The sequence below is a fragment of the Octopus bimaculoides genome, chromosome 8 (genome assembly GCF_046866305.1).
Source record: "Octopus bimaculoides isolate indiv1 chromosome 8, ASM4686630v1, whole genome shotgun sequence".
Lineage (NCBI taxonomy): Eukaryota > Metazoa > Mollusca > Cephalopoda > Octopoda > Octopodidae > Octopus > Octopus bimaculoides.
This window is the reverse complement of record NC_142935.1, coordinates 44,370,686-44,394,981: the sequence shown is the minus strand read 5'-3', so window position 1 is coordinate 44,394,981 and position 24,296 is coordinate 44,370,686. Positions and strand designations below refer to the sequence as shown.

Here is a 24,296-nt window from a genome sequence, read left to right as displayed (position 1 = left end):
CTAAACATGACACTCACCTCCAAATCAGATTCACTTTTCTTTTCTGTTTTCAGGATTTGTTTATCTTTCTGTTTCTCTTGATCCTGGCAAACAATATACATGCATATATATATCTTACTATCATCTATCTATATTGTTATTCATCATTTTCTCCCATTTCTCTCTTACTCTCTCATTATCAGCATCCATCTCACTCATTCACATTGCCCTTTCTCCTCTAACACTTATTGACAACCATCACTCTCTCTACCAACCCTCCTGTCTCTTACTCTCTCCCTTTCTCTTTTCTCATGCCACCTCACCAAATGCTAAGCCAAACACACACTGGCTGAATCATATCTGCTGTGTTTTTGCACATCTTGTATATTTAATTAGTAGTTATTCAATGTGGAACATACTACAAAGTCTTGGTGGAAACAGGGTCAAACTTCTTAGCTGTCACCTACAAACCAAACCATGTATGTCTGTTTATTATTCCATTGCCTAAGTGCATGATAGAAGTAGAATTTGAATATATATATGTATATATATTCAAATATTTTAACTGATTCTTTCATTAAATATAAATTCAAGCAGGTGTTTTTAAAATTTAAAATTCAATAAAAATAGTTCATTTTTTTTCAATAAACAATTTTGGCTACCATTTTGAATTCAATACCTTCACAATTTGTGAATATACTTTAAAAAATTTGAACAAAACAAAAAACAGAGCAGCACCCATGAGCACTCAGAATTGTTGACACATGGAGTGAAATAGTTCATGTCAGTTACCAGCTCTCAGTACACTTCATCCTTCAAAACTCAATGCTTCTGGAAATTCAACATCATTCTTGATATACCTATGCATGCTTTCCTCTTTATGTTCCTTTTTTATCTTTTTGTCTTTTATTCTGTGTACTGTGAACATCTACCCTTCATTGATGCCTTCTTGACTTCATGTATCCTTTCTGTCCCTTTTTTAACCTTTTCTGACACTTAGTAATGTACCTGAGCACTATACACGCAAGAGACACCACGAAAAATGAGAGAAGTTCAAAAATGTCCTCTGACCTTATCAGATGTATTTTACAAGATGACCTCTCTATGATAGTTGTTCTATCAGGTTACTTCTTTATAAAGAATAGTGATCCTAAAACCAGCAGTTTCCTATAAGTCAACTGTCCTAAACATGACACTCACTTCTGAATCAGATTCACTTTTCTTTTCTGTTTTCAAGATTTGTTTATTTTTCTGTTTCTCTTGAGCCTAGTAAATAATATACATATCTTACTATCATCTACCTTTATTACTATCCAACACTCTGAAATGACTTTTTCCTCTATCACTCATTACTGACAACCACCACTCACTCTCTCTCTCTCTCTCTGATGACTGTCACTTTTCTTCTACCACCTTATCTAATTGTATACCAAACATACAATTGTAGATGTACGTAAGAAGATAGGATGTTAAATAGTTACATTTAAAACTCATTCTTTTGAGTTGTTTGTAGCTAATTTTCTGACCAAAAACCATGAAGAGGTTAACTATCATTCTTTCATTCTTTTTTCTAATACTCTCACTCACACCATTTTGATTCTCTTCCATTATCCTTTCTTCTTATCACCCTCACAACAATGATGCTTCTATTCAATATCCTTACCAACAACCATCATAAAGCTGTTACTCATTCACTGTATTCTATTACCCTCTAGCTCTAGATTCAGTCTCATCTACTCATGCAGGAAAGAGAAGAATAAGCAGAGACAATACAGGAAAGAGCTGACTCTGATGTTAATAAACATTATGTAGAGAGAACTCTTTAATCTTTCCAGGACAAGACAACCTTTCTAGAGCTTGTATCATAATAAATTCACCAAGGACATACAATAAGGTAGTTGACCATAGGAAAAGCAAAAAGCTTCAGAAATTAGTCCAAAAAATTTAACATACAAAAAATGTAGTCTTTGATTAATCCAGCAAATTAGTAACTTGAAATAACAACTGACTTGAACTGTAATGCCAACCAACCCATGCCAGCATGTAAAAACTGGCATAAAATGAGATACATATATAGCTGTTTTTACATACACATAGCTATTATTTATTTATATATAAACACACACACACATGTATATATATCTACAAACAAATACAAGTTGATAACTATATACCAGTACCAAACTGGTACATCAAAATACTGGGAAATTGCTTAGTGAGCCTCTTTAAGTTGAGCCTTCTTTTAATGGTAGACTATTTATTGGTAAATATGTTCACTTCTTACTGCCTCACAATTTTCAATTATCATATTTTTTTTGTGGTTGCTTAGTGTTATACAATTATCAAATTTAAACTAGTTTCAATTGGAATTTCAGTTCTGTAAAGTAAGCTGCCACATTTAAGTTATCTAATAGAACATATTAAATTTTAAATAATTTAAAAATAAGCAACATTAAGAAATACATTGGAACAAAAATACAAGACAGCCAGATTAATTACTACAGTAAAAAATAGATAAATTAGAATATTTTCTTGAATAATAAAATATAATCTGTCTAGTTTGTTGAATTTAACAGTTTAAAACTATAAACTATAAAGCTTTTCTAGTGCCGCTGGACTGGCTCCTGTGCAGGTGGCATGTAAAAAACACCATTTGAGTGTGGCCTTTGCCAGTACCACCTGACTGGCCCTCGTGCTGGTGGCACGTAAAGGCACCCACTACACTCTCAGAGTGGTTGGCATTAGGAAGGGCATCTGCCAGATCAGATTGGAGCCTGGTGCAGCCATCTGGTTCGCCAGTCTTCAGTCAAATTGTCCAACCTATACCAGCATAGCTACTAGGCTAGCCTGAACATGTGTGCTGCTTCACCCCAGTTATCGAAAATGCATGCACTTCTTCCAGCCCTGCAATGAAACCCTCCTTTTCCATATTTTTACACACAAGAACCTCAAACAATCATTACACAAACTGGAAAATGCGGTTGGAAAGTATAATTAGCTTGCAAACAAGAAAGCCATAGTTTTATGATCATGCATATCACTGTTACCAGGCAAAATTTGAAATATTTCACATCAAATTATGTGACAGGACATAACACCATACAAAAACTCACGCCCAACCTTTTCATGTATATCCATCATCCTTCTTCATTCTAGGAGTGACCTCAATTGCTCTCTATATTACTCAGTTTATGAGTCTTTAATTGGATTAAGAAATTTTGAATAAGTTATTTGTGAAACCACCAATTTTACTACTACAAGTGTTTGATTACATTGCCTAATGTATAGTACTGTTCTTGTTCATATAAGCCTATAATAACAGTGACATGCTAATGCCAGAAAGTGAGCGATATGCATAGTTAGTGGTGGCTACAGTTTCACATACACTATTTGAATCATGTATGTATATTGTATTATTGCACAGTTTCTTAATGTCAAACACTGTACAAACACTTAGTGGAAGAACCTGAATAGTGTAATGGATAGTTGCCACCTGACAGTAACCAGGTGTGTCTTATGGTTATCTGTGTATTTCACTGCCCATGTGCATGAGGAGAAGGATTTGAATATATTACATATATATTTGAATGATGTAAACAATCCTTTCATTAACTATACAAATATGAGGGTGGCTGAAGTGTTTAAACTTTGAAAATTCAATAAAACAGTTTATTTTTCCAATAAACAATTTTTCCGCAGTTTACTTTTACTTGAGAAGACAGTGCCTGCAGATGAGCAATGATGTCCAAAATTGTCACCTGAATATGCTTGAGATCTTGCAAGTCCTATAACAGTGGTTCCAACAGGTTACTACTTAGTAACCTTAAATGAAGCCAAAACTTTCCTACAGGTCAACTGTCCTAAACATGACACTCACCTCCAAATCAGATTCACTTTTCTTTTCTGCTTTCTGAACTTGTTTGTCTTTCTGTTTCTCTTGATCCTGGCAAACAATATACACATATAAATATATCTTACCCTCTACTATCATTGTTGCTTTCCTTAATTCTCACACATTACTCTTCTCTAACGCTCATTATTGACAACCATCACTCTCTCAACCAACCCTTTTGTGTCTCTCCTATTAATCTCTCTTCCATCATCATGCCACCTTAGTAAATTCCAAACCAGACATAATTGTTGAGGTGTGCCCAAGAGGATTGGATGTTAAGTATTTGCAGTTAAATCTCACTTCTTGCTATTTTGTATTCATCAGTTTCATAACCAACAACAGTCATAAGGCTGTGTATCACATTCTCATTCGCTTTTCTATTATATATATCTTCCATCATGCATTTGCACATGTATGCAAAGCCTTCAGGCAAGATTTTGCAAAGAAACTATCAGTTGCCTTTGGACACCAGTCTCTCCTCTCCACATTATTAATGCTTATCTAAAAGAGAAACTGCCAACATGAACCAATACATTTAGATATCAATGAAATCATAAGCATTGCTGTCAGAACAGACTTCAAAACACTGTGCCTAACAATCTAACAATTCAATTGATCAACAGACTTGGGCTTTTACTTTTTGTTTTTTTATGGAGATGAGAAGCAAAGTTCACCTTGGTGTGACTTAAGTTCAGTTATAAGAAACACTGTAATTCTAACAACTCTGCCAATTCATCTCTTGCATTACTCTCACTCTTACCACTCTGGTCCTTTTCCATTAGATTCTTTTTCTCTCATGTCACACTCATGGTTATGTTGCTTTTATTCAATACCCTTGCCAATAACCATCATGTAGCTATCACACATCCTCTCATTCCTTTCACTCTCTTGCACTGGATAGTGCAGGAAAGAAAGGAATAAACAGGGACAATGCAGGGATAAGGTAACAATCTTTAGTCTTGCTGAGGGGCAAAGCTATCTTTCTACTGCTGATAAATAAATTGGAGACAACATTCAATTGAGAGAAATCTTTAGCTGCCAGAAGCAAAAAACGAAAACATCTCTGGTACTAGTGATATAAAATGCATCAAGGACACTCAATAAGGTGGTTGGTCAAAGGAAGGGTGTCCAGCTGTAAAAATTATGACAAAAATATTCAACATACAAATTGTGTAGTCTATAAGTCAAATAGGCTATAGATACAAAATAAGAACTGACTCAGAGTGGAATGGCATCCAACCTATGCCAGCATGCAAAAGCAGACATATTATGATCATCACACACTAAAACACATATGTATGTATACATACACACACACAGTGTATATATATATATATATATATATATATATATATATACACACACATAGCTATTATATATCTATATATGTATATATATACCCACAGACATACAAATACACATAGATAACGACATACCAATGTTGAGCTGGTCCACTAGGATACTAGGAAATCTCCTGGTGAGCCTTAAGTTGAGCCTCTTTTTTTTGATGATAGAATATTTGACGGCATATGTAGATATGTCTGCTTAAAAAAAAAAGATTTCTCAATCTTTCTTACTGCTTCATCATTTTTAATTATATTTCATGTTTTATTGTAGCTGATTATTTATTGTTGTTATGCGATAATTAAATTTAAATTCGTTTTAGATCAGTTTTAGAACCTGTAATTCAAACTGCAACACATAACATTAAATTTTAAATTCTATTTCACTTAATTCGAAATTAAGCAACATTTTAAGAAATAACAAACAAGAACTAAACTACATGGGAAGGCAAGCTGATAATAGAAGAAATATGTACAAGTTATGCTTCTAATTTCATGAATAATCCAATATTAAATATTCTGTCTAGTTGTTGAATTTGAAGCTAGAAAGAAGTTACTTATTCAAGTAGCTTAATACAGTAATTTAAATCTTTGAGGTTAGTTACATGCTAGTATCAAAAAATGAAAGATATGTACAGTAGTTAGCAGTAAAAACACCATATATTCATATAGTGTGAATTATGTACCCTCTGTTTTTGTACATAATGTATATTTTATTGGTGGCTTCTCAACTAGATCATTCTGCAATCTGATAGAAGGCCTGAATGATGTAATCCATGCTGGTAGTTGTCAAATAGTCAAGCCATATGTGTCTGTATCTGTGTGTATTATTTGTGTATTTCATTGCCCAAGTGAAATTTGAATATATTGGTGCAGCCTCCCAGCTGGTGCAGCCTCCCGGCTTGGTGCAGCCTCCTGGCTCTCCAGTCCTTAGACAAACCATCCAACCCATGCCAGCATGGAAAGCAGACGTTAAATGATGATGATGATGATGATTATTATTATTTCTTCATGATTTAATTGTTGTTCTATGATAATTAAACTAAAATTTATTTCAGTCTGGTTCTGTAAAGCAAGCTGCAACGTTTAAGTTACTTTATAGAGTGTATAAAATTTAAATTGTATACACTAATTCAAAAATAAGCAAAAAGAATAAAAATATAGGTAAGGCAGGCCAATCACTATAATAAAACATGCAAATTATGGTCATATTTTCATAAGTAATGTAATATATAATCTGTCCAGTTGTTGAATTAAACAGTTTCAAGCTATAAAGAAGCTACTCAATGATTTATAGCTGTCATGGAAGCTAATAAGGTCAACTACATTCTAGTACATGAGAAAATGAGAGCTACATATAGTAGTAAGTGGCTGATAGAATAACATGTATTGGATCATCCCATAAATAATGCAGTGTTTTCAATTGTATGAACTTCAAGTCGGAGGGGGACAGGATAAACTACCTGCATCAACTTGCAATAAAAGCAGGTAGTAATTACACCTTGTCCTTATTTTTAGTGCAAGTTTTGAAAAGTGCAGTTCAATTTTAACAGTTGTTTTTTCAAAGCTATAATGGAAGTGACAAAGGTGCATATTCAGCATATTTTGCTTGATGAATTCAATAAAGGCAACAACACAATGGAAAGTGTGAGGAATATTAATGCAGAATGTAGGGATAGGACAATAAACATAAACCAGTATCAACAGTGGTTCCAGAAATTCCGAGCTGGAAACTACAGCCTAGAAAATGAGCCTTGTCCTGGAAAATCCACTCACAGATATGCTTTATCCACCTGATCACAGGTGTTCTATCACTTCTGTGCTTTTTCGTATCCTATTGATACGATAATGGCCCTTGCTTCTCAAAGTTGATTAGGTTCTTGTCACTTCAATTCAAGCATTCTACTCATCTCTCTTTAGCTCATTATCCTTGTAGTGTCCAACAGTCCGGTCTCACACTATTCATGATGCACATTCCTCCCTTCCCAAAACATCAGCCCTCAGGAATTCCCACCCTGCTCATTATCATTCATGCAACTGTTAATTTAAAATGGCTCATGAGGAACATTCATAGCATCAATCTCACTAGTCCAAGAGGGCCTGCAAAGTCCATATGCATTGCCACTTCCTCCAGACCCAGCAAGTGCAAAAACCAAAACAAAAAAAGAGAGTTGAAGCATTTAAAATTAAATATTCAATAAAAATAGATTATTTTCTCAATGAACAATCTTTGACTACATTAGAATCATGCTAGATTTCTTCCCTGTATGACAGCCGTGGTCCTGACAGGATACTTCTATAAATGGCAGGGATCCTAAATTAAATCAGTACCTTCCAGTAGGTCAACTGTCCTAAACATGACACTCACCTCCAAATCAGATTCACTTTTCCTTTCTGTTTTCTGGACTTGCTTATCTTTCTGTTTCTCTTGATCCTGGCAAACAATATACATATACAAATATCTTAGTATCACCTACCTTTATTGCTATCCACCATTCACTCTCCTCTATCACTTCTTATTGACACACACACACACTCTTTTTCCCCATTACTCCCTCTTTTATCATCTTGTCTCTTTACTGTTATTCTCTTTTTAACCCCAGCAAATTCTGAGCCAAATATGCAGACACTGAATGTACCCATGAAGTTTGGATATTTATATTTGCACTTATTTCTCCCTCACTCATACAACTTCCACTCAATATCCTGTCCCATAATCATCAAATAACTATCACTCACTAACTGTCTTCCATTACTCTATTACTCTCTTAATCTGATCATTCTGTTTCTCTCCCCTCACTCTAGTTCAATCACCTTCATGGTCATGTACAATCTCCTTACTAACAGCTATCATGTCACTGAAATGACTCTCTCTCTCTCTCTCTCTCTCTCTCTCTCTCTCTCTTGCTCCCATCACTTTGCCGTATATGCTAAGTCGTAGTTTGTAAAGGCTGGGAAAAGAACCCAATTGAAAAGAAAATCCAAAGGATATGGAAAATTGGTATTGATGCTACCCAAAACAACAGTAAACAGCCTATTAAGTAGCTATGCTAATGCATATACTAACAGCCAACTAAATCATTATGAAGCCAAACATCACTAATGGAATTGACAAAATTCTACACAAATGGATAGTACTCAAGACACAGCAATGATGGGCCAGGAATTTATTATTTTGTTACAAAGTTGGCAGATGGGCAACCAGAATACTTTATTGGCCAATCTAAAATCAGAAGCCAGCTTAAACCCGATGTCCTCCTGTTACAGTGGTACCAACACAAACAGGAACGCCTTATACCTTGTGTGATTAAAGAGTCCTTGCTGCTCTATAACATGTTCATTCACTCAGCTGCTATGTAATTAGGAGCTGAATAGACAAAAACAGCAGTGAAAGAACTAGGATGGGTGAGGAGAGAACAAGTGTGTGACAGTATACAGAATGATTGAGATGAGAGGATGATGAATGGTAAGAAGTGGTAGAAAATGTGAAAGAGGTTTTAAAACAAGACATTTCGATGAAGTAATTAAATCAGATGTAGAAAGTGATATTGTAATAAAATGCGAATTCACAAAAATTACAACATCAGGGAGGTAACAAATGTCAGGTGAACTGAATAATGATGTAAGTATTGATGGTTAGTGGATCATTACATGGTAGAAATATCTCTGAGCTTTCACTACAAGTATTTCTAACTGCTGTGAAACTGTAAAAGAGGACAAGACAATATGTTTTAATCCAGGCTGTTTCAAAGAATCCAAAGGAGATGAGTTGTCACCAGAAACCTTGACAAACATCTACAGTTTAGGTTTGGACAAGATCTTAACTAAAAGCAGTCTTTTTATCCTAAACTTTGACCACTTTCCAAAAACTTTGAATGGTGAACTTACAACAAACAGACCCTTAGAATCACAACTGCTCATACTTCAAATTCAATATAAATTCCAGTCCTGTTTCATGCTTGGAACATGTAAGAAATGTCTGATTTGTTGTTTCCTTAAAATTTGTTCTTAGCTTATAAATATCTTTTAAGCTAGTTAGTTATTCACTTAAGTTAGTTGCAAACGAGTATTCATTAAGAATACTAAAACTCCTGTTACACTCCAGGCAATCAAACGAAATACTCAAAATTTTTATGTTGATGTACAACAAAAAAGATTTACTTGCTGAGATTTCTGTGGATAATATTGTTCCTTTTCTCATGAGAAACTCAATACAATTTTCTTGGTTGTTTGCTATCAAGGTGATTTATACTTAAAACAAACATTCCATGTATGTTATTATGATTAAGATTTTTAATTTACATAGTATCTATTTATTCATTCAATATTGGCTTTTGTTTTATTTTTACCCAAGCAAGCAAGCAAGAATTTAGATGGAGACATACATGAGACAGGATTTAACAGCTGGGTGCTTTTCCTGTTGCTAACCCTTGACTATTTTTCAAGTAGCTGCTTATATTTTTTTGTTTTATTAATGGAGATATCTGACACTGCAGAGCAACTGATCATAATATCAACAAAAAAATGTTAACATCATCACCATCTCACTTAAATGGGGACAAATGTGGAATATCAATATTCTCACACAAACATATAATGGACTCCCTGCAGGCCTAGATACACTGTCTGAAAAAAGGGAAGACGGTCAGAGCTGGATCAGAGTTGCTATACATATACAATAACAGCAGGCATGACTACATTGTCAAATTCACTTTGCAGTGTGTTGTTCTCAGCTTAACCCTACTATGTGGTACCCTGAATCAATGTCTTCTACAATACCCTGGAGCATTGTAGAAGATATTCTGAGTGAAAACGGGAGAACAGAAGCAGTATGGAAAGCCCTTAAACTGTACCTGTCCCAGTGTAGTAGACTTAATCCATCGCCTGCTTTAACACTGACACTTGGTCCTTAGTGGAGTCCATTCTGTTGTTGCAAGCATTCAAGGTAGGTTTCTGGGCTGAAAATAACTCCTCCTCTTCCTACCAGTCTCAGACCCCATGCATAAAATCATGGACACTACCCATCTACCTATGACACAAACCATAACATTATGGAATGGTGAAACTTGAAGCAAATAAAGCTATAAATAATAGCATTCAACTTTTACTATCCAAAAGGATTTTTAACCTAATATTTACACACTATAGGTGCAGGTGTGGCTGTATGGTAAGAAGTTTGCTTCCCAACCACATGGTTCTAGGTTCAGTCCCACTGTGTGACACCTTGAGCAAGTGTCTTTGACTATAACCTCAGGCTGACCAAAGCCTTGTGAATGGATTTGATAGATGGAAACTGAAAGAAGCCTGTGTGCATCTTTGTATCTGTGTTTATCCTCCACTACTGCTTTACAATTGGTGTTGGTGAGTTTACATTCCCATAATTTAGTAACTGGGCAAAAAGAAACCAATAGGATAGGCACTAAGCTTAAAAAAATAAATAAATAAGTACCGGAGTCAATTCACTTGACTAAACTTCTTCAAGGTAGTGTGCCAACATGGCTGCAGTCTAATGACTGAAACAAGTAAAAGCTAAAAGCTTAAAATCTATGATTTATAACTTTACCTGCTTCAAGTTTCACCATTCCAAAAACAGAATTATTTCATGTTTTCTCAAAGTTTATAAATTCTTATGATGTTTCAACATTTTATTTTGTCGTTTTTTTTTTTTTAATTAGCCCTATTTCAGCATCAAAGGTTAAATTTTGATTTCCTAAATGCCATGTTTCTAACACAACTAACATCTAATTAATTATCTTATAACCAAGCCTGAAAAAAACTAATAAATAAAAAGTAAAAATGGTGAAAAGCACAAGTTTGTTCTTCTATTGACTGAATGTGAACAAAAATGTGAAGTAGCATTTCTAAACTCAGCTGGCAGTTTAAGAATACTTCAATATGTCAAACTATCTCTTCTGATTGTACAACAAGTGCTACGATTCATTTAAAAGGTTTTAGCCTAAATTCAATACAGCTAAACTGTGTCATTTCATGTTATATAGAGAAGAGAAAAAGGAAGACAAAAAGGAACAAAGTTCATTAGTTTATTTCTTTACTTCCTTTACCCTACTGCCACTACCACTACTGCCACCACCAATTAACTAACAATACCTGCACGATCTCTTTTTTCAAGTTCATTCTCTGAATTTTCAATTTGTATATAATTTTTTTCCTTTTTTATGTTTCTATGTCTATTACATGTGCTTTTTATGTCTGTGTGCGTGCGCACGAGAGAAAGAGAGGGCATGTATGTGTTATGTCAGGTAAGTTTATTACAGCAAACATTTGTTGACTGATTCTATATGTTAAAATAGTCATATATATGCAAGTACAGATAGTACATGTGTGTTTGTGTGTGTGTGTGCATACACGTGTCTATGTGTATGTATTCTAACTCACTAAAGTTACAGATTGTTTCATCTTCAAATAAAAAAATATATATTACTCTCCAACATTAACTTCCAAACAAACTTCCAAATATTATATGCATATAAATGATAGTGTGTCCATGTCTGTATACATGTGTGTATTACTGGGTGAGATGTTTTTTTCTCTCATGTTTTTCTTTTTGTCAGGTAAATTGTTTTTACTGTTGGATCATCCTTATGACTAATCGTTAAGCTAGAGAGGTAGTTGCAAAACCCATTTCTATCCAATTACACAAACTAAAGAAAGCAGAATTAGGTGCCTTGTTCTTTGACAACATTACAGTACTAAGTTTTGAACTAACAATCATTTAACTCAGCAGCTAAACCACTAACATATATATAATCATCATCATTTAATGTCCGTTTTCCATGCTGGCATGTGTTGGGCAATTTGACAGGAGCTGGCCAACTGAAGAGTTGCCTGAGCTCCATATCTGTTTTGGCATGGTCTCTACAGCTGGATACCCTTCCTAACACCAATCACTTTACAGAGTGTACAGGGTGTTTTTACACAGCACTGGCATAGGTGCATTTATGTGGCACAAACACCCATGAGCCTGCATGATTCAGAACGCTCAGCTGGAAAGGGATGCAAGGGACAAGCCTGTATGCAATGACAACCACAACTTTACTTAACTTGACATGACTTCTCAAGCACATATGTCAAGCAAAGTAAAATTGTGGTTGTCCTTGCATACAGTATTTTACTTAGCTTGCCATGTGTCACCACCATTATTTAAACAACACCTTTCCTTTTCCATGCTTGCAAATGTCGGAGAGAGTTTATAGAGGCAGATTTTCTATATAGTATGTCGCATGTGCCATTAAATGTATAACTACTACTGGTGAGTTTAGGGCTCCATGTAGAATATCATCACCCAGTCTACTTTCAGTATAGTAATGTGGTTAGTATTATAGTTAGTAGTATTGTTATATTATAGTTAGTAGTTACAATATACAGAGCAAACATAGGGAAAATCATGATAAACCCAAAATGCAGTTAATATAATTTTTTTCTCCCTATGCATGCTTCATGCTGTGGTTACTTGCATCTCTGAAGTGGATGTCTCATGCATAATTGGATACTGAACCACAACTTATCAGTGAAACACTTTATTGCATTATGCTACACATATCTCCCCTAAGAACTATTGAGGTCCAACATCCAACTGCAAAGAGAAATCATTCACTGCTGAGGAGGCAAATAACCACAATGGTGAAACATACGCAGGGAACAAATGATGGTCATGCCTTAATCGTAATTTGTACCATATATGCATATCATCATCATTTGGGTGTTCACTTTTTCATGGAGTTTATTGAGGCAGATTTCCTACAGCTGGATATCCTTCCTATCACCATTCCTCACCTGTGTTTAAGCAAGGAAAATTTCCTCGAAGCCTAGACATATTCTTGTAGAATATTGGAAATGAATGACGCTACTTGTATGACAATGACAACCATTTTACAATTATTATGCAATGTCAAGACAAGGAAACACAAACACACACACGTGTGTGTGTATGTGTGTGCATTACAGCAGTATCAAGGTCAACCAGTTCAAGCATGAGCAAACTTTAGGTTAGTTAAAATGTTTGTGACATATTTCAACCTCTAAAGGCAAATTCACTGCAGTTACCAAGGAAAAAAATTCCATATCTGTCCAGTGTTGGCTCCTGTAGGATTCCTAGATGCATTTCTAGCCCTTTAGGCATTATGAATGGGAAATACTGAAGAGAGGCAACTCTGGACAGACTTATTAGAGTCATGGTTTTGACTAAAACACAGTCCACATTGACTGAGTTGCGCCATTAGACCGTTAGGGTGGTAAAAATTACAACAGTATCAGCACCAAGCAGAGTTTAGACATGAGCAAACTTTAGGTTAGTTAAAATATATTTGTGACATATTTTAAATTCTGAAGACAAATATATATTTATATATGTTCATATACAGTGGGTTTCTTTCAGTTTCCATCTACTAAATTGGCTCACAAGGCTCTGGTTGGCCTGAAGATACACAGAAGTTTGGTAAGATATCTAATAAGTTCATGTTGTAAGGAAAGGTGGAATCTAATGATTCATGCAAGAGTCTTTCTTTGAAGGAATTACACAAACACACATACAATAGATGCAAACAAATATCATTACATCAAAATCATACACCGACACATATACATGCATACATATACACACACATGGATAAAGCAAAATGATTAGGTGTATGAGGAAGAAAACCATAAGTCACGGATTCACATGCCACTACAGTTATTTCATCATCAATCAACAAGAGAGAATTCAATGTGGCTCAGTTTTTTACTGGGGTGAAGGATAACACTCAATACATTTACACAAGCATCAATAACTGTCACAATTCATGGATACAAGATGTGGAAAGACAAAGAAACTCACAGCTTGGGATTCCATTCTGGAGAAGATAACATTAAGCATCTGAGTGAGCGTGGCCTTGGCTGTTGTCTGGTTGACTAGGTTCTTGCTGGCCAAGTAGATGTTGTAACAGGTACGTACTGCTTGTAGAACAGTTCCTTCATGGATCTCACAGTTGTTTGATGTCACTACAGTTAGCAAAGCCTAAATGAGACAGCAATAACAATAATGATAATATTGATAATCATAACATTAGTAGCTGTAATAATTTCTTTTATTTCAAAATTACAATGGAGGACTTGACAAAGAGAAATAATAATCCTTTCTACTAAAGGCACAAGGCCTGAAATTGGGAGGGAAGGGACTATTCGATTACATCAACCCCAGTGTTTCACTGGTACTCAATTTATCGACACTGAAAGGATGAAAGGCAAAGTTGACCTTGGCAGAATTTGAACTCAGAACATAGCAATGGGCAAGACACTAAGAATTTCATCCAATGTGCTAACAATTTTGCCAGCTTGTTGCCTTAAAGAGAAATAATAATAACAGTAATAATTCTTTCTGTAATAGGCATGAGGCTTGAAATTTTGTGAGAAGGGGTTAATTGATTACACTGAGCCCAATGCTCAATTGAAGAGATGAAAGGCAAAGTCAACCTTGGCAGAATCTGAACTCCTAAAGTAAAGTTGGAAGACATGCCATAAGCATTTTGTCTAGTAACTATTCTCTCAACATGTCACCTTCAATAATAATAATAATAATAATAATAATAATAATGGTTTCAAATTCTGTCACAAGGGCAGCAGTTTTGGGGGAGGGGATGAGTTGATTACATCAACCCCAGTGCGTAACTGGTACTTATTTTATCAACCCCAAAAGGATGAAAGGTAAAGTCAACCTCAGAATTTGGACTCAGAACATAGTGACAGGCAAAATACCACTAAGCATTTCGTCCAGTGTGCTAACAATTCTACCAGCCCACTGCCTTAGTAGTAGTAATAATAATAATAATAATAATAATAATAATAATAAGAGCACAAACCTCCGCCAAAGCAACACCAACGTACTCTCAACGATTAGTCAGACATGATTTTTAAAATGAGAATATCTGAAATTAACTCGACTGCTCTCACAAGCGAGAATATTAAAAATGAATCCAACTGCTCTCAAAAATTAAGTAAAACACTCAGAAAAATAATCCAGAATCCTTGTCCGGTACCTGATGGATCCCAATGGTAGTCATGGAATGTGAAGGTAGCTGTAGAAAATTTAGCAATAGTAATAAATAGTTTATCCTTATTTAATACAAGCCAAAGTTAACAAATTCACCATTAAAAATAGTTTTAAAGGCAGAGGTAATAATAAGTTCTACTTAGGAATTTTTAAATAAATAGCATGAGACCTTTTGGCTTTCTCTTCTCTTAAATTCCAGCCTTCCTTTATTATTCCTGTTGTTTTAGATCGATGTATAAATGTATGTATACATGTAAGTATACTGTAAAGTGTTAATATGTATGTAATATATATATATTATAAAAATATGTTAGTGCTGTTTAATTTCTGAATGGTTTTGCTGCCATTTGTTTATGTAGTTTGATTTCTTTATCCATCAGTTTCTACTAAGATAGAGACAGGAGTAAAATTAATAATAGAGAAATGAAAATAAAACTTTGGAAACTTTGGAGATAATTGAGAAAGACTTGAAAGTCAACGCAAGATTATAATCATATAAAGTAAGTATAACAATCCAGAATCCTTGTCCAGTACCGGATTGATTCCAAAATCTAACCAGTTTGTGCCAGTCATGAGGCCAAATACCCCTGAAACTTTCATCTGAATCCATCCAGCGGTACTTGAGATCTTGTCCATGGACAAACAAACAAACATGACTGAAAACAATATCTCCGCTTTCACTAAGGTGGAGGCAATAATGATAATAATAATAATAATAATAATAATAATAATAATAATAATAAAAGGTAACTGTCATCCCAGTAGTTGTAGGGGCACCTGGAGAACTAACAATCAAGTTTGAGAAATATGTCACAAAAATTAGAATTGACAGGAGGGTAGAGTATGCTCAAAAAACTGCTGTATCAAGTACAGTGAAGATTTTGAGATTGGTATATGCGTGTTAAGTATCTTCCACAATACTTAACATCTAAGTACCTAGTCTTATAATTTGTAGAAAGAGACCGTGAGAGACCCTTGACAACAGATTGCAGTCTGCTCTCAGAGAATTAACTGGAGCAGGTAAGATCGAGAGCTTTGAGAAGTAAAATCTAATAACAACAACAATAATAATAAAAACTGAGAAAAACAAAGATCTGCAAACAGATGTATTGTTACAATTATTACTGCAAAAGCAAAGTTGAAATTGTGCTACGAATATGGATACTTGGTAAAATAACAAAGAAAATGAAATCGTGGTTGGAGAAGACTGGACCTGAGATTTGTATATAGCTACTATAGAAAACTACATAATTAACTACAAAAGAATTCACTAGAAAATTTGGCTGATAAAAAAATCTCAAATAGCTCTTTGTCATTGATTATGACTCAACCCTTGGGAGTGTAAAAATACTAAGATCTATCCACAATGATGAATGTTTCTAATTTAGGCACAGTATCAACAATTTTAGGAGGGAGGGGGTTAGTCACTTACGTTGACACCCTCCTCCAGTATTTGATCAGTACTTTATTTTATCAACCTTCAAAGGATGAAAGCCAAATTTGACCTCAGTGGGATTTGAACTCAGAACAAAGAGCCAAAAGAAATACTACTAGGTATTTTGTCCAAATCTCTAACAATTCTACTAACGTAACACAATAATAATTATTCTACCATACTTTGGGATAAGGCCAGTAATTTTGATGGGTGGGAAAGTGATTACATCAACCCCAGTCTTAAAGGGTAGGATTAAATACATAGGGAGGTACAAGTTTCAAAAACAATACCAGTTGAGTTAAAGCAAGTATTAAACCAAGTTGTTGAAATGGCTAATTATATTAAAAGTAGACTGTTGAAGTGTTGCTTACTTGAACAAATTTGTGTTGATATGGATTCCCAACACAAGCGCTTACTTTTACACACAAAAGTCTAATGGCTCTCAAAAGGTAAGGTGCTACATTGCATACAAGAACTCCAGAAGGAATTGCATGCATTTTTCAAAGAAAAAAAATATGAACGTTTCTTGGAATATCTACAATGTGAATTTTGGGTTTCCAAGCTGGAATATTTAACAGAGATATTTGCACAACTTGATAACATCAACACAAGTATGTAGGTAGAAATGAAAACATTCTCACTTCAACAGATAAGATGATTTCATTTAAAAAGTTGTAATTTGGAAATATAGAGCTAAACTTCGAAATGTTTCCCTTGATACATAAAAGCTGCATAAAAAAATGACTCCTATCGTATTTGAACATTTGAAAAATCTGGAAGAAAAAATAAACTTTTATTTTCTGCCATTGAACACAGAAGAGTATGATTGGGTTCGAAATCCCTTCATAAAAATTCCATCTAATATTGGTTTGAAAATATGTGAAGAAAAAGAACTGACATCTACATCCAGTGATCGCAGACTAAAATCAAGTATGCTGAGTTACCTATTAATAAATTTTGGATTGCCATTATGGGAGAATACCCCTGAGTAGCAAAAAAAAAGCTTTATCTGTTTTGATGCAGTTTTCCACATAGTATTCATGTGAATTGGGATTTTCAACCCTCAATTTCAAATCCACCCACCAAAAAAGAGAGAGGCTCTGTTGCATTGAAGAGGAAACGAGGGTTTGTCTTTCTCAAATATGTCCCAATATTGAAAATGTTTTACAAAACACATCAAGCGCAATGTTTCTCATTGATAACTTTGCTTCATATATTAAAGAGAAAGTAATGCAATTTTTCTGTATCTTTAATTACCTATATACTACTTTATAGTTTATGCTATGCTAATATGTATTAAACACCTTTTGAATAAATTTTAGAATTTATGCACTAAGAGTACCAAAATATTCTAACTTCTTGTAAGGTGTGCCATGAGTAAGAAAAGTTTAGGAACCACTGGTTTAGTCAATTACATCGACCCCAAAGTTCAACTGGTACTCACTTTATTGACACTAAAAGATAAAAAAGCAAAGTCAATCTCAACAGGATAATAATATGGAACTCGGAGGCACCTGATTATATAATGAAAATGTAGTATAGATCAAAACAAAACAGAACTGAATAGTAGAGATAAAGAGTCAATCACAATAACTATCAACTGCAGCAGGTAATAATGCTACCAAATTGGAAAACCTCAGGAGCAGATCGGATCCAAAGCTTTTGAATAAAATGTCTGAAATCCTCACACACACAGCTCCTTTCAGTGTCCTTCTTACTAAATCCACTCACATGGGTTTGGTTGGCCTGGGGCTAATAGAATCAAACACTTGCCCATGGTGCCATGCATTGGATTTGAACCTGCTTCTCAGTCACACAGCCACACCAGTACCTGTATTGGCCCCAGTAATTGACTGGTACTTGTTTTACTAGTCCCAGAAGTTTGAAAGAATGAGTCCATCATAGAAGTTTCTCAACTCAGATCATAAACAAACACACCTACAGCATTTTGCCAGATGATCTATTGTTACAATTATTACTGTAGCACAGTGATTGCTAAAACTGGCACGAGGCCAGATGGTAATATAAAGATCCCAGCACATGGATTGATAAGGAGTTTATTGACTCCAAATGAATGAAATGTAAAGTTAATGATTTAACGAGGCATGATTTGAGCAACAACAACAAAAATTAACAATGATTTCTTTACAGCTCTTCCACATAGGTACAAGGCCAGAAATTTGAGAAGATACATGTAGTCTATTTAATCAACAATTACTTGACTGCAATAACTTTATCAACCTCAATGGTGAAATTAAAAATCAAACTTGGCAGAATTATAAATTTTATATAAACATATAGACCTCGAGGTGGCAGAATCGTTAACACGCTGGACGAAATACTTAGCGGTACTTCGCTTGTCGCTACGTTCCGAGTTCAAATTCCGCCGAGGTCAACTTCACGGTGGTGCATCAGCATGGCCGCAGCTCTAAGCTGAAACTTAAGTAAAAAAAAAAAAAAAATATCTTCCTCCACTTCAGGAATTTAATGTCTACATTTCCAGGCCTGCAAGAGTATGTTGAGGCAGAATTATTCTACAGCCAAATGCCCTTCCTATTGCCAATTATCCACTTGTTTCCAAGTGCAGTGATAGGTAATAGTGGCCCAGTCCATTGAGCAACAAACAACTTGTTTCTAAATTAGGCAGGGTGAGAAGCGGGTTCAGTTCCTATTACACTGACCCAATACTAGATTGGCAGTTTACTCTTATCAACCTCAGAGGGATGAAAGGCGAAGTTGACTGTAGTAAGATCTAAATTCAAAACAGAAAAGAAATTTCACCAAGATCAACAAAATAATGACAATGTATTTATATTGTTTAGTTCAATTAAGTAGACTACGTAACGTGTTTAGTTGTACTGAAACTGAACTGCTGACAGATCTAGAGTATAGGGCAGACAATGGCAACGATGAGACTGATGCTTACAACAAAGCTATAAATGACAATGAGAAGAAAATTAATAACAGCAACAACAATAGCAACAAGGCCATAGATGTTAAGTGTAATAACAATGATAGAGATGGAAGATGATGAAGCTAACAGCACCAAGGATGGCAGCAACAAAAACCAGGATGAAGTGACAGTAACAGAGTAGTGAAAACAAGATTCCAGAACATAACAATATTAAGAAAGATGATGTTAAAAACAACAAGTCTGGTAGCAATGATTCTATAAAAAACAAGTTACCTTAATAATCTGCAGTTGGACGCCCTCATCAGTCTGCGGCCCGTGGAAACAAACACATATTGTCTCAACAATACGGTCAATAAGCCTTTTGCCAGGTGTAGAAGACTCTGGAGTATTGCCAGTCAGGTGACCATAGGCAATGAGTTTCTAATGAAAGAAAAACACAGATACACAAAGTTATATAAACATACACAAAATTAAAACACAAATGTATGCATGTATATATAAGTTACTGTTATACTTGGGGTTGGTCACATTTTGTCAATTAAACACACTTGCTATATATTTGGTCCTCACTTTACCCTTATCATTATTATTTTAGTTTCTTTGTCAAAGTTCTTTCATCACACATCCTGTGATGTCTTCAGCGACTCTCTATCCCATGTCTCCTCTTGTTCTACTTATTCCCAAAATGGAATGAAGACCAAATATATAGTGTATGTATTTTATTGGCAAAATATAACTATCTCCAAGTATAACAATATCTATTTCAGCACACGGTTTGAATTTTGCAAAACAAACACATAAATGTATATGTAAGTTATATTAGTCATATTTATAGAATAAATTATAGTTGTGGTCTCAGATCAAATAACAGTAGGTCCTAAAATAGTGAAATGATTTTTGGCGGGAAATGGAGGGCATATCTGAAAGGGTGGTGGTTTTTGGTATTAGAAGAATGAAAGAAAGAGGGAAAGGAAAGCAAGCCTGTTCTTTTTCTCACTGCCATTATTTGTTTGTAAAAAGAAAGGAAAGAGATTTAATGAAGAAATGAGATGAAAAGAGAAGAGAGAAAGGATAGCCATGATAAAAAGTAGTCAATGGAGGAAAGAAAAAAAAAGAGGGATAAAGGAAAGGAGGAGAGAAAGTGGAGGTACAGACTTCGGCTTAGCCTTAGAACTCATAAAACTGGAACTTAACCAGCTTTGCATGGTGAATAAGCAACTAAGATTACAAAACTACCTGCTGGACAAAACACCAGTCTGTCACAGGGTTAGCTTCCCAGCTATTGCTGGAACTCATTTGCAGCTGAGTGGATTGGAGCAACATGTACTGAAGTGTTTTACACCAGAACACAATGCACCGCCTGAACCTGGAATCGAAACCGTGATCTTACAGTCATGAGTGCAACACCTTAACCACTAGGCCACACACGTTCAGGGACAGAGATGACAGAAAGAAAATGGAAAAGTAAAGAGCAATGAAAAAAAGAAACATGGAAAGAGGGGGAGGGAAATAGACCTTAGTAATAAGTACAGATGACTAGGGTTTAGAGAAGTATGTAAACAACGACATTAGTATGTTGTTGGAGAGATGGACAGGTTGTTAACCCTTGAGCATTCAAATTATTCTGTCTAATGGTTTTTCATTCACATTGCTTTTAATTAATTATGCATTATTTTGTAACTTCAAAATTTTGACGATGTGATTGTATATTTTATAATGGCATTGAAGGGTAGGTGTGACAGGCTAGATCTGGCTGGTTAGAACATAAAACAGGTAGCATATCCGGACCGGATGTGGCCAGTTAAAATGCTAAACAGTTAATCTATGTACTCACCTGTAAACAGTCCAAAGCAGTGTTGACAATGCGGTTGCATTTTGACTGACATGCAAGTTCAAAGGGCAAGAAATACTTGTCAGTCTCAACAAATTCGGATGCAGATTTCGGAAGGGGCAAAGCTGAGGAAGCTTTTGTTCCTTGTCTGAAATGGAAAACAAAACAATATTTAAGTAGTGTTCTTTTGCTAATCAGCAAAACTGTTCTTTTAATTTTTTTTTTTTTTCAAATCTAAAAATCTCTGCAATATGTAACACATTTATGTATCACATTTTTACACCAAATATGGATGAGAGGACAAATGATGATGCTCTAGATCTTATCAGTTATTCTTGATACTTTTTCAAGTGTCATTTCTGTCAGCATTCTCACTCTAAAAAAAAAAACATGAAAATGTTTTTATACATTACAGAGATGGGTTTTATATATATATATATATATATATATATATATAAATATATATATATATATATATATAACCATCATCATTTTACACCCACTTTTCCATGAGTCAGATGGAATTTGTTGAGGCAAATTTTCTATGGCTGGATGCCCTTCTTGTTACCAACCCTCACACCTTTTTCAAAGAAGATATTTCCCCATGGCCAGACATGTTTCTCAAGGAAGACTGGAAAGGAACTTGTATGTCAAGACAAGGGTAAACATACACACACACACATATATATATATATAAACACACACAATGAGCTTCTTTTGGTATCCAGTTACGAAATTCACTCACAAGGCTTTCTTTGATCCAGGGCTACAATAGAAAACATTTGCCCAAGGTGTGTTGTGCTGTAGAATTGAACCCACAGTGGATATTATGTATATATCTTGGACTTCCAAAGGATACTAAAAAAATATTTATATCAGAAAACATCAGATACATTCCACCATCACACTCAACATAATGGAGACTAAAACAGTATCAATTCTATACAACTATCCACAATATTCACAGAACAAATAGATGTAGTCTAAAAAGCAAAATAACACAAGCCTAACTAAAGCATTCACAATTACCACATTGAGTTGACAGAAAGAAACAGCAACATTAGTGTGCAAACAACATAGATACAGCATAGATTTATGTTAGTCCTGCCTTGAGCCACAATCTCTCCAATAACAAATGAAAAGAAGACAAAATCACAATTCCTGCATTTCTACAGATCATCTGCACAATAAAATGAAAATGCACAAAATATAGAAGCTATACAGATATATTAGGAGCTTTATTCATTATTACTGCACAATGACTCTCAAATCTCAGGCATCAATAATAAGCCAATGAGAGAACCTCTATGTGGTCATTTGAACTACTAGGAATAGCAGCAAAGTTCCCTCAATTGCTAACTATTGCTTTAAAAAAAAACAAAACAAATACGTTGATATGACACAGCCCTGGATATGCAAAGAAAACAGGATGGTCCCCAATAGAATACCTTTGACAATAAATCTTCTTCAAGGCTGACCTAAGTCTAAATAATAATACAGCACCCATCCTAAGAAAACTACACTGCTTAGTCCAAACATAGCTACAACCCCTCCAAAACACCTTAGGACACAGTTCCACCATCTTAACAATGTCATTCCTGCACTTAGTCAAGGCACCAAAAAACAGCAGTTATCTCATTAACCTGCATACTGTACTTGGATGTATGTCACCAGAGATATGTGCAGAACCATGACAGTTGTCACACTCAGATTGAATTTATTAAACCTCTCTTTACCAAAATCTTCAGATGTGAATAAACTGATTGGCCTGCTCACATCGCTGAGCCATGTGCCTTCATAATTGTAAATACTTCAATCCAATTTTAAATACTTGTTTTTTTGGGGTTTTTTTTGCTGCAGTTTCAGCTATGGCTTCTTGACGGCCTGCAACCAATTCTTTGTCTTTTACTCATTTCAATCAGAGGCTATGGTCATGCTGGAGCATTGCTTTGAAGGAGTAGGTGGGTGTGATTGCACCAGTGGTTGCAAATTTGTACATGAGTTCAATATTAAACACAAACTATACAGCTAAGATTACACTCATTGTTCATTTGTCCAAGACATTTAATCAAGTATTGATGGTTATACAAGAACTTTCTTCCAAGCATGAGTCTTGCAGCTGATGTTGAGCATGTAAGAAACTGAACACTATGAGTACATAACTGACCAGGATGTTGCTTAAGAGTCAATATTTAATCTCCCAACAACAATGTTGCCCTTCGCATTGGCTCAAGACAACTAAGTGAGCTAGTCAATTTAACTGTAAATAGTAAAGGGTAAATACCCCCTTCGGTCATGAATGACCATGGATTTGCACCTAGAAAACTCCTCTCCAAGGCACAAGTCCAGGCAAGGTTGTTTAAAGAAGACCAGCAGATACCTATGAATACCAGCCTCCCCTCTCCACACCACTGATGTTACCCAAAGCCAATACAACTTGGCACCAGTGATGTCACAATTCATTTCTATAGTTGAGTGAAATGGAGCAACATGAAATGAAGTGCCTTGCTCAAGAACACAACACACAGCCCAGTCCAGGAATTGAACTCACTACTTCATTATTGTGAGCCAGACACTAATCGCTGAGCCATGTGCCTTCATAATTGTAAATACTTCAATCCAATTTTAAATACTTGTTTCTTTTTTTTTTTTTTGCTAGTTTCAGCTATAAAAATCACAATGGCTTCTTGACGGCCTGCAACCAATTCTTTGTCTTTGTTACAAACCTGCAACCACAATTGTTCTATTCTCTGTTTTATCTGTTCATACATCATTAATATGCTGTAATTTTGTGGTTGAGATAAATTATTTATATTGAAATTGAATATAATCCTTGATGTACAAAATGATGGGA

The 24,296-nt window shown here is 35.0% G+C and overlaps 1 protein-coding gene across 25 annotated transcripts in view; it reads right to left on the bottom strand.

Annotated features, from left to right (window-relative positions):
* The window catches only part of LOC106871743 (brefeldin A-inhibited guanine nucleotide-exchange protein 1), a 170,862-nt gene that overhangs the window by 84,526 nt on the left and 62,040 nt on the right, over positions 1 to 24,296 (bottom strand). For 8 of the 25 annotated variants that reach the window (XM_089356411.1, XM_089356414.1, XM_089356403.1 and 5 more), the window contains exons 4-6: positions 21,446 to 21,590; positions 19,885 to 20,031; positions 14,051 to 14,230 (exon numbers count right to left, since the gene is read on the bottom strand). In XM_089356411.1, coding sequence (XP_089212537.1) covers positions 14,051 to 14,230; positions 19,885 to 20,031; positions 21,446 to 21,590 — 472 coding nt within the window. Of the gene's footprint in view, positions 1 to 17; positions 216 to 3,856; positions 3,923 to 7,582; positions 7,649 to 14,050; positions 14,231 to 19,884; positions 20,032 to 21,445; positions 21,591 to 24,296 lie in introns of those variants that run through there. The other 17 variants (XM_014918362.3, XM_089356401.1, XM_089356397.1 and 14 more) reach the window with 4 other exon arrangements.